Consider the following 11,779-nt stretch of genomic DNA (forward strand, 5'->3'; position numbering starts at 1 on the left):
TGATCGGCCTGATTTTGGCCTTCATCGTGCATGTGTAGTATACGTGGGGTAACGAGAAGCGATTAACACCTCACGACCAGCTCCCGATCATCAATCGCTCGTGAGGGTGTCACCGCAGCCGCTCACACTGCTCACGCGCAAACACGTAAACGTCGGTGAAAAAGACGGAGCAGCACGGCTGTGCAGCGTGTGATCTGGACTCAAGCGATGGAGGCACAACTTGTAGAACTTTGGAAAGCTCATCCGAGCCTTTTCGATGTGGCATCACCAAATTATCACGACCACAACAACCGTGAAAATAGTTGGATTTACATTGCTGCTCAATCACAGCTGCCTGATCATGTTTGTCATTAGTAATTTAGCAATGTTGATGGCGGTGTGTGTCTGTGTGAGTGAAAGACAAAGAGGGAGAGCGAGCGACAGATTTTCTGTTATAACCTTCATTTTATGGAGGCACAGTGTGACTCAGGTCGCATCAGAGCATCGGGCGGTATAGTGTGAGACCCTGCATCGTGACCTACGAACTTATAACCCCTGCGAGTCAATCGTGCAGTTTGAAAATCGCACAGTGTTTGCCCAGCTTCAGGTGTACTGTCGTCTGAGACTTGCACCGCAGTGTCGGCGTTTGTTTCCCTGTTGGCCATGCTTTTTGTTGTGGTCATCTGTTGTCTTCCGGTATTTTCTCCGCAAGCGACCTTTCCTCAACCAATGAGATGAGCGGTAATCTGAATTGTCATACTCGAATTGTCATAAGTGTGCTGTCAGCTCATTGGTCACAAAGCAGGGGCGGGGCTGGGAATTATGTTTTCAAACAAAGCGTTAATTACATTAAAACTTATAGACTACTTTTGATTCTCACTGTATTACGGGACAAAGTGCGTCCCTTATTAGCTCAATACGGGACGTGTACTTTTGTTTCTAAATACGGGACGATTCCGTTTTTTAAGGGACGGTTGGCAACCCTAGCTGGGCCGCGCTATGAATTCTGCGACATGGTTTTTCAATTTTGTTGTTCGGGTGGAAAATCGGGAGAATTGTGGCTCCGGGAGATTTTCGGGAGGGGCACTGAAATTCAGGATTCTCCTGGAAACATCGGAAGGGTTGGCATGTATGGTTGTGGCAACATCACTAACCTTGTCAAACACCTCAAAGTAAATCATATCACAGAATATGATGAGCATATGTTGAAGCGAACTGAAGAGGAGGAGAGGGACAGGTGCTGCTAGGGTGAGACCAGGCACGTGCAGGGGGGGGGGGGGGGGGGGGGGAGGGGGCTAGAGGGGCTTGAGCACCCGCCCCTTTCCTGATGGGTGCCCAAAGTGCCCTTTTGTTGAGGCAACTTTTTTAAAATTCTTTTTTTTTTAATGTGTGTGTACGTGCGGAGTCCTGTCTGTGCCCCTAAACAATAATATTTAACTATTAATCACAGTTTTGCTAAATAAAAGGATCTGGCTTGCATCAGTCACATGATCACATTTAACCAATGATCGCCCTTGACGGCAGAACGCGCTGGTTACGAGCCGGGAACGAGCTCACAAAGAGCACGCGCATTTTTTGCAGTCCGGAGCTGTAGGAGAAACACAAGTTAACTCAGAGACATAGACTTACTATATTTCTTCCATACAGACTGATGCGACAAAACCAGTAAGTAGGTGTACAGCGTACACTGTAGTCTATAGCACCCAGGAGTATTAACTTATTACGTACACGTTGGTAAGTTGTCTTGTGGCAACTGACGAACTGAAACAAACGAGCGTGCTGTGTTTGCAACAGCGCGACAAACATTACCTGTCCTTTTATTAACTGCACATGTAGTGCTGGTCATAGCTGCTGGCTACCTGTGTAAGGCTGTCATGGGTCTGTAGCTCTGTCACCGTTTTAGGGAACATATTTAGTTTTAAAGTATTTAGAACATATTTAGTTTTAAAGTAAGTTTCCGGGCTTTTCCTGCCTTTCTGGAGGGATTATATTTCACTAAAAAACGATCTAATATGCATGTCCACATAATTATGCATTAAAATTATAATATATTAAAAAACACACGCTGTATTTTAAAGAACAAACATTAATAAGCAGATTATATTAGATTTATATTTTAAATAAGACAAAATTTGGTTTTTACAGCAGTAAAATTATTGTATCTCTACTGTTTAAAAATGTAATAAGCTTTGCCCTGCACAGAGTGGATAGCGAAACAAATGGAATCATCATAAATACATTATTTCATATTTATTACTTCTCCCTCCTCATTTCTTTATTATTGTAGCTCTAGTAATAAATAATAATGTAAGGATTCTGGATCAGCACCGTGATGCCCATAGTATATACAGTATTCTGAAGAAGGTCTAAAACGTCACTGTGTGTGCGTGCATGTGTTTGTTTTATGTATATGGATTTTTTTAAAATTATTACTCATGATATAACATTGTCCAGACATGCCTGGTAAGGACATGAGGAGGAAACAGTAGGAGCTGTGTGAGGCTACTAAAGGCAGTGCTATAACATTTTTCTGTCATCATTTTATTATAGATTAAGTGCAAGAGTTGTTAGGTGTGGATAATTAAATTATAGTTTATTGCAATAACAAGTTGTGCCTTGTTCTCAGATAGACAGCAAGTGGAGAGTGATATATGAAATGATGGGATGGAAGGAAGAAGAGAAGCAAAGAGTGATTCACAGGCAGAGCCTAAATGATTTCTCACAGTTTTTTGTTGCCTTATGGTTCCAAGCACTGTCACCAATCTTTGCATTTTGTTATTATCTCATGACACTTGTTTAATCAGCTACCATCTCTCCTATGGACTTTTTAATGTCTACAGTCTCAGATCAACACAGCCCTGCCCTTCCCATATTAGATTCTTGATGAATGTGTGTTGTTGTTATTCAGCCTGGTTCAATGTGCCCCTTTTTAACTTTGAGCACCCGCCCCTTTAAACCTCTCTGCACGGCCCTGGGTGAGACAGACGTCTCTCACGGAGTCCTTTAGTGATGCAGACAGGCAACATGTTCAATTTGATGATTTAAAGTCTCACACACAACTCGTTGACAGGGGAGAGGAGCCGGCTGCTTCCAAATAGAGCACATTTCATTCATAATGTTGTAAATCAAAGCCCATTATATATTCATGATTTGAATCCTGGGTTGTGCGAAATCCCAGAAATACACCCTAGACAAAGCCAATCTGTGAACTAAGGTGTAGGTCTGTTAGGTTATGATGTGGTGATCCTCGGGTTGGGGGGGATGGGTGTTCATACTGGAGTGCAAAATTAAAAGCAATGGAAGTCATCAGGTCATCAGTTTAGAAAAAAGAGAAAAGAAGAGGAGGAGAAACTAACAAAAGATACCGGAAAGCTGATGTGTCATTGGATAATAGCAGGTCATTTATCCTGACACAGTCAGACTCATAATCAGACTTACACATTACTCATTACAAAAATTTATTTGAAATAATATTAAGATGCTCAAACAGAAAAATATTAAACATAAATATAACTATTTACAGAGAGATAGGAATAAAAAGGACCTAGCTTAAAGTGGAAGAGCCTCAGGGAGAAGGAGGAGAAAAATAAGAACATTGTTTCTGCCCTGGAGAGCCTGCTGCCTCATCAGAAAACTACTGATTGCTAGAATGAATGGCTTTGGCTGGACTTGCCCCTTTGAACTAGGTCAGAGCATCACATCACCAGGCTCCTGATTGGTTGTCGCGGCGCGACTTGACGCTGGAGTTCAGATTTTTCCAACTCGAGCGGTAGATGAGATAAGTGTGAATGCACAAAATGCACCACACAAACTGCAGCGTGGATTTTACTTTGCGATTCAAACGTGTCAGTCGCGCTACTTGGCTGCAGAAATCAGGCAGAAAAGCGCTTTTGCGTCACAAATCTGCTTCTGCAGTTTCGCGCAACCCCCAGTCGTGCTTCATCGCGCTCCTCCATTGACTTTACATGTAAACCTGAACCTCTGGTCGTGTCTGTCGCGTTCGGTGTGAACGCACCATTACTGAAGGATATCCTGTCACTCTGGGCTCCAGGCTGGGCTGGACTGGGACAAAAAAATCAAGCTTGGCATTTTTGGTCCATGGAGCCTACCATGATTGCTAACTAAACATACACTTTAGCTATCAGCAGTGACTTGTGGTCAAAGTAGCCATTCAGTTTTACCTGAATCTTTGAGTCTCTCCCTTCCTAATTATGCTTTTTTTGCTTTTATTAATGTTTTTAGCATTTAACCTTCAGCCTTTCGGCTTGTGCCTACTATGCCTGGTATATCATTGGTTAGTTATGTCTCCCACCTGTCAGCAGTGCTGGGGAGTAACGGAATACATGTACCGCCGTTAGGCTACGTATTTAAAATACAAAATATGAGTAACTGTATTCCTTTACAGTTACTGTTTAAAAAGGTGGTATTTAGAATACAGTTACTTTGTTGAAATAAATGGATTACACGGCGGTACTTCCCTGTTTCATATTGTGGCGGGTCAGGACTGTTTAGGTTTTGTTTGACAGCTACGATCTGTTGTTCCAGGTGGCGGCGTTACGGTTGCCATGGTTACAGGGTGACGCTCTCTCTCTGCGCCTTTTTGTTGTTGTTGTTGTGCTAAGCTAATAGGCAGAATGCTACAGGCATAGCCCTAAAAATGTAGCATCATAGGCAGTGTAGTCCGTGCTGCAGGGAGAATGGACTGCCATACACGTTATGTGTCTGTGAGCGAGGGAGGGGGGAAAGGAGAGTGGAAAAGTACGAGCTGTCATCGAGCAAAAACGGGAGCTGGAAGCATGTACATATAATAATAACCACTGCAGCCAAGAAGAGTGCCTGACGAGCCCAGTTGTAAGTAAGCTATTAAGACTCGACTGTGTTCGTGTTTTCCTCCGAAACAATAAGTTCTGTTGGAGCAGCCTTTCAACGCCTCTCTCTGTCTCTCGCTAGCAAAGTGACCCAGACAACAAAGTAAAGCTAGTTTTCGGCTACGAGCCCGACAGGGAACCGACGTATTAGCCAGAGGTCCCTTTACTACGGTTCGGAGCTGCGGACCTTCAGTAACAGTAATAAATCACAGCAATAGTACATTCATGTAGTTGTAAAAAGCATGACAGTATATTAAGTACTCTCTTTGAGTAACGTAACGGAATACGTTACAAAATACATTTTGGGGCATGCATTCTGTAATCTGTACTGGAATACATTTTAAAAGTAACCTTCCCAACACTGCCTGTCAGTATATTTTATTTGTATTTATTTGTATTTTATTATTTTATTTACTTGTATTTATTATTGCTCTTAATTGGTTTCTGTGAAGCACTTTGGCATACATCTGGTTTTTAAATGTGCTATATAAAAAAAATTGTGTTGTAATTGTATTGTATGTCCCTCTAGGCCTGGAGCCAGAAACATCCAGTAACCAGGTCTCATAGGCTCAGGAGGCTGTTCTTGCTAGCACCAGCCATAAAAAAGTAGATGGAGGGATATAATTAGGAAGCGAGATTCAAGGATTCCAGTAAAATGAATGCGTACTTTGACCATCAGCCACTGTTAATAGTGAACTGTCACATGTCTAAGTACTTATATCACGCTGGGCCACCTGGGCCAAAAGTGCCAGGGCCAATTTCTTGTCCAATCCAGCCCTACTACAGGTTGAGAAGATACATTTTTTCTTTCTCATGTGATTTTCCATAGAAATGACAAACTAATCAAAATGATATGAGATAGGAGTGATGAACAGGTGATGGGACATTCAGATCAAAGTTTTCTTATTATCGCTATTCAGGTAAATAATCACCAGAGAACAGGAGGGTGTAAAACAAGTGCAATCTTTTCACTTTTTATTAGGAATAGTGATATTGTGAATAGTACTATATTTTATGTTTTAAAATGTTCCTAAATTATGTGGATGAATCTGTATAAATACGTCTAATTAAAGCCTGGTATTATTACAGCAGAACCTGATCCTGAAAGCTCTTCATTTCTCACTCCTTTGATCGTTGGACTTGTTTGTGGAATTTTACTGATTCTTCTTCTGCTGCTGTTGTGTCGCTTCAAAAAGGGTGAGACCATTTTCTGAACTGAATATAAAGTAAATAATAAAATTCACATATGTATCTTCAACACTCCATGTACCAGAAGAATTTACTATATAACACTGAAATTTTCTTTTCTTCCAGATTCAATCTTTACCAGGTTGGTTAAAATCTCCCCTCTCCTGTACTAGAAGTATATCCTGTGTTTCTTATTAAATCTACAGGTTTACTACTTTTTTCTTTTTGTTCTACCAGGACTCGGAGCACAAATCAGAGCTCTGCAATGAACCACGTGATCAAGGATGAAGCTCAACACAGTCGACATGCTTCTACTCTTCAAGGTCAGCCTGATCCATGACAAGTTTTATTGTTGTTGCTTTATTTATTTACTGACAGATTTTAAACTCCAGGTCCAATTTATCTGTTTCTAGTTTGATTTCAAATATAATCAAATCCATTCAAAAGAATTTCAATTACTAATCTGACATTGGCTTGTTTTTGTAGGAGATGCTTGTGTTTATGAATCAATCAAAGACCACGATGACACACATAATGGTAAAGTAGATACAGTAGCATAGACATATGAAGACTATGTGATTATTTATGTTTAAACATGGAAGTTTTAGAAATATGCAGCACACATATAAGAAAAAAAAGAAGTTGGACACTTGGTCCTTCCGGTGTAACACGGGGTCAGTTCAACTTTAAGATCAGTCTGTCCTACAAAATGTAAACCATTGTGAATCTGTTTTATGAATCCATCTCATTCCTCCTGGATGATTGTTTTCTAGTTTTGCTTTTTGCTGGTGTTCCTGTCACTACTGGTTGTATGAGATGGTACAGCACCTGCAGACCAGCTCGTTCAGGAGGACACATTTAGCGCACTCTCAAGAAAGTGCTGGACATACTAGGAGATGATCTGTAACACAAGGAGAGCTGAGCATCTGGGCCATAAGGGCTTTAATCAAGCAGCATGTGCATGTTTCTGGTCAAACTGTAAGAAACAGACTCCTTGTAGAAACGTTTATTTTTTGGCAGTTGCCTTGTTGTTGCCTCTCCAGTGCACCTCTTGTCACTTTGATTTGCACCAAAGCAGCTAAAACGGATTCAGACGGGTTTACGCTTCCTAATTAGACAAACTGATATCCCTGATGTTTATCTCACTCTGTGTTATGTCGGTTTGGTAGATTTTGGTATAGTTCAATAAAATTCCTTATTTTTTCTTTTTTTTTTTTTTTTTTTTTTTAACTCTGTACTATCTAGCATGTAGGTATGTAGATATGTAATAAACATTATTGTTATGTTAGTGTGAGTGTAATATTTTCACCTACAAGCGTTGCATGTAATTAATTTCAACCCTGTTCTTATCAGAAATAAGAGAATAGAAGAAACATGTGAGGAATCTGTTGATTAGATCAGATTATTGTTTTCAAAGGACATAAATGGTATGAGCTACATGCCCTCACTGGAATTTAGGTTCTGACAGAGATGGAGGAAAAGTGAAGAGTGATCCTTAAGTTTTGGAGTTGAGCTTAGTGGAAGGGTCGTGCTGAGCAGGGATGAAGGAGGGTTGAGCTGATGTGAAACTGAATTGAGGGCTGACAGGTTTTCATAGAAATGTTTTTAAACATGACAGAAACATCTCATCTTTAATAGACCTTCAATAGGTTTAGATGATCAGTGTGGTGTTGACTGACAGAGATATGAATGTAATGAAAATTAACACACTTCACCCTTTTTTTTTTTTATTATCCTGATCATCTGTCCGTCCTCTTTCAGATGGCAGTGTGTTGCATGCACAGGTCTCCCACGATAGAGCTAAAACCAAGAAAGACAACGGTTAGTAAAGTAATACGATTTTGTTTCTTTTTTCTTGTTTTTTATGCATCAAGCAATCCTCATTGACTACACCATTATTTCAGGGGGTAGTGATGATATCAGTTACATAAATACATAAATTTCCCTCACTGGATTGTAGAGTCACTGACTTTAATGACCAGGGGTGGAGGAGCGTTGAACTGAGGCTTTTTATCCTGATCATCTGTCCATCTTCTTTTAGATGACAGCCTGTTGTATGCACAGGTCAATTACAATAAAGCGAAACCGAAGAGACACAAAGGTAAGTAAAGTAATCAAATAAGTACCTAATTTCATGCTTGCTTCGAGTTTTAATTATTTTTACACAAGAAGAAAAATTGTAAAAATTAATCAAGTTGTCACTTTGAACAAAGAGGCAGTAACAATGACATTTGACAAATCATTTCTTTGCAGGGAAACCAGCTCCTGCAGCAGCTGATGAAACAGTTTATTCTGAAGTTAAATCACAAACAGCTCTGGGTAACTGTGCAGAAATAAAATAGCTTACATGTTGTGATTTGTTGCTGTAACGATGAACTCAAGTTTTTAAGGAAGTAAATTTAGTTCTAAATCACCTTTAATGACTGAATTATGCTGCATCATTTCTTTCAGAGTAATAACAAGATCTGCAAAACCAACTGGATCAGTGACAAAACTGTGTTTCATTTGAATTTAAGAGATTGTTGGAGAAATTGAGATTATGCACTGTTTTATAAAATAAAGTAAAATAAGTAAAATCATTCATCATAATAGCCTGAGTGATAATCATGCTTTGAGACCAGGATGCTTTGCACACATGAACATTCACTGAACTGCAAGTATTGTTACATGTTCACTGCTAAATAAATAAACAAATAAATAAATAAATAAAAATACAAATAAACAACATCTTGAAATCAAAATAATCAACCTACAGGGGGCTGAATTTTGATACACATCAAAGTGGGAAAAAAAATGATGCAGACCATTTTGTTGAAATTTCATTGCACCAACTCAAAATTATACTGAGTAGTCAGTTTGTCCTCCATGGACTTGTGTGCTTTCCTGACAATGTTGGAGCATACTCCACAAGAGATGATGATGTCCTGGGGATCTCCTCCCAGATCTGAACCAGGGCATCACTGAGCTCCTGGACAGTCTGAGCTGCAACCTGGCAGCTTCAGATGGAGAGGAGCATAATGTCCCAGTTGGATTTTGGTCAGGGAGTATAGGGGCCAATCAGTGGTATCAATTCCTTAATCCTCCAATAACTGCCTGCATACTCTCAACACATGAGGCTGGGCATTGTCATACAGGGAGGAACCCAGGACCCACAGGCACCTGCATAGGATCTGACAATGGGTGACAAACTGTTGAGACTGTGCTAGCAAACCTGGCAATTGCACGCATTGAACTGGCATCCTAGAGGAGCTAGACTGCCTGTAGAACCTCTGTAGCATCCAGGGGTTGTCTCATCTCATCCTACCAGTAACGATGATAACTCTAGCCAAAAGTAAAAGTAGTGAAAAAGACAGATAGAAAAGATGAGAAAGGAAAAAATGTCAGTGACCTCTAGTTGTAAAATGATTCCTGATTTGGGATGCACCTTTTGTTAACTGCATGTTTTGCTACTTCACAGATGTTTAAGTGGTGTGATGCTTTACTCGAATTGAAAGTAATTATTTTAATTTTTTTGAGCAGTGCATATTTACAGATGTTTTCTGTGTCTTTTCTAAAATCATTTGATGTTTCTTTTCTCCTGGATGAATTAAGCATCACTTGACATATTTCTATAAAATTGTTTTTCTTCTTTTAACAGTTTTACTAAAAGATCAACTTTTTGTTCTTTTTATTTTAAGTAAGCTGCCTGCAGAGGCAGTTGTATTTTCTGTCAGTGTCAGGCTTAGTTCTTCCTCTCAGCGGTTACCAGGTGCTTGTTGTTTATTGCAGGGTGTTTAACTTACAAAATAAAGCATATTAAGGTGACTGTTATTGTGAATTGTTGTTAAATAAACAAAACTGATTTAAATTGACTCAAATGCTTGTGTTCTAAACCAGCAAAAGAAGTAAAGTGGTATCAGATCATACATAGCTTAGGGTGGGGAATATTCATAAACCCCACAACTGTACATGGAAAAAAAAGGACATAAATGATAACTTTATGTACAGTCTGACTACAGGATTTACTCTGTTAAAAATAGGAGCCTATATACCTCTGATATCAATTTTCAGAGGTAACCAACAAATAATTGTATTTTTGATCGGAAGGTTGGTGGTTTGATCTCTGCCTCCCCCAATCTGCATGCTAAATATCCGAGGGTAAGATACTAACCCCAAGTTGCTCTCCGATGCAATGTGTCTGAAAGTTAGCTAGAAAGCACTTAAAGCATAAAAGAAAGTGCTTGTGGGAATTGGTGTGAATGCGTAAATGTGGCATGTTATATAAAGTGCTTTGATTGCTCCAGGAGAGTAAAAAGTGTTGTATAAGAATCAGTCCATTTACCAATCAGTCCATATCATCTAATATAACAGACTTCACATCATTTAAAAATAATAACTTTACAGTCTTGCAACTATTGATACCTTAATGTTGATCAAGGTACTTGTTCTTTAGACACACTCAGTGATACAGTATTTATTTGTTTATTTGTTCAGTTTCAGAAAAAATACATTATCTGGTATTTTCCTGTAAATATAAAAAGATTGTCTCATTACTGGCTGTAAAAAAGGAGCAGGATTGTGAAAGCGTTTATACAGCAGATATGATGAATCAAAGGTAATATATAAAAACACTAATAATTGCGGTACATCAATTTAAAATCAAAATAATAAATGAAGTTTTGACTTTCTTCTCAGCTTACAAATAAACACCCAATAAGTTAGTCGCGCCTCTAACTGAAGTAGAGGCGTGACTTCTGTTTTCAATAGTTTTCATGTAAAAGCCCTTTGATTATTTTATCATTTCTTATTTGGCTTCTCTGTGAAATCCTGTTCTGTTTGTGCAACCACAAAATGCTCAGTGTGAGTCTTCTACTCATTCATCCATTTTCTGTGGGTCAAAATCCCCCAGTTCTTGGGTCACAGAGGGGCTTGAACCTCTTCCATGTGCCATAAGTTCAAGACATGGTGTACCCTGATCTGGTCACCAGTCTATCACAGGGACAACAGAGAAAGAAGGAGACACGTCTTGCTGTTGTTCTCTGTCATGAAGACCTTGTCTGTGTAGGTCCATGGTAACGTGGTTCTGCCAGAAACCAAACAGTCTCCCTGTCATGTTCCCTGAGTTTCTCTCACGATGGCCTTTTGCCTCTTTCTCTCTCTCTCCTGTGCTTGTCTGTTTGTGTTCGTGGAGGTGTGTTACCTTTCTACAGAGGTAGCTCCGCTCAATGTGTCTGCCTCCTCACTGGCTGCTAACCTGTAAAAGATCAGCTGATCATACTCACGTACAGCTCATTGCTCATCAAGCCGACTATTTCAGACTGACACAAGCAGACACTCAGTTGTTGCCATATTATTGTGTCAGTTAGGTACTCAGCCTCTGTCTTGTATGATTTTCTGTTTCTCTTTACATTGGAATAATCAGTCTGTCTGTGCAAATCTCTCTGTGTGTATCGAGCCCCGTGAGATTAAAACAACAGCGTGTGTTTACCCTTGGAAATACTTTCACTGCCTCTCCCAAATCTTTAATGCATTCACCTGCTGCTTTGCCTCTGTTTTATTGACTTAGCTGTAAATAACCCTGTTACATAGTCCCAGTGCTCTGTGAGTGGGTTTATTATTCCGCTTTTCCCCTTTTTTTCCCGTATTTAGCAAAGTGAAAATAAAATAAAATAAACAATAAAAGGTGAATCAAATAGACCATTACGGCAAGGCTGAGATGGTCCATTTGGTAAAGTAAATCCGTTGGGCTCTCAGTTTTCTCCCAG

General features: G+C 39.6%; 1 protein-coding gene across 2 annotated transcripts in view; it reads left to right on the forward strand.

The window, feature by feature from the left end:
* The window catches only part of LOC146522302 (Fc receptor-like protein 5), a 76,671-nt gene extending 64,892 nt beyond the window's left edge, over nt 1-11,779 (forward strand). Inside the window, exons 11-18 of one of the 2 annotated variants that reach the window (XM_085153690.1) lie at nt 5,937-6,044; nt 6,162-6,177; nt 6,273-6,358; nt 6,522-6,572; nt 7,797-7,856; nt 8,077-8,136; nt 8,289-8,354; nt 8,487-11,779. In XM_085153690.1, coding sequence (XP_085009816.1) covers nt 5,937-6,044; nt 6,162-6,177; nt 6,273-6,358; nt 6,522-6,572; nt 7,797-7,856; nt 8,077-8,136; nt 8,289-8,354; nt 8,487-8,491 — 452 coding nt within the window. In that variant the 3' untranslated portion in view covers nt 8,492-11,779. Of the gene's footprint in view, nt 1-5,936; nt 6,045-6,161; nt 6,178-6,272; nt 6,359-6,521; nt 6,573-7,796; nt 7,857-8,076; nt 8,137-8,288 lie in introns of both variants that reach the window. The other variant, XM_085153691.1, reaches the window with a different exon arrangement.

This window comes from Neolamprologus multifasciatus, chromosome 3 (assembly GCF_963576455.1).
Source record: "Neolamprologus multifasciatus chromosome 3, fNeoMul1.2, whole genome shotgun sequence".
Classification (NCBI taxonomy): domain Eukaryota; kingdom Metazoa; phylum Chordata; class Actinopteri; order Cichliformes; family Cichlidae; genus Neolamprologus; species Neolamprologus multifasciatus.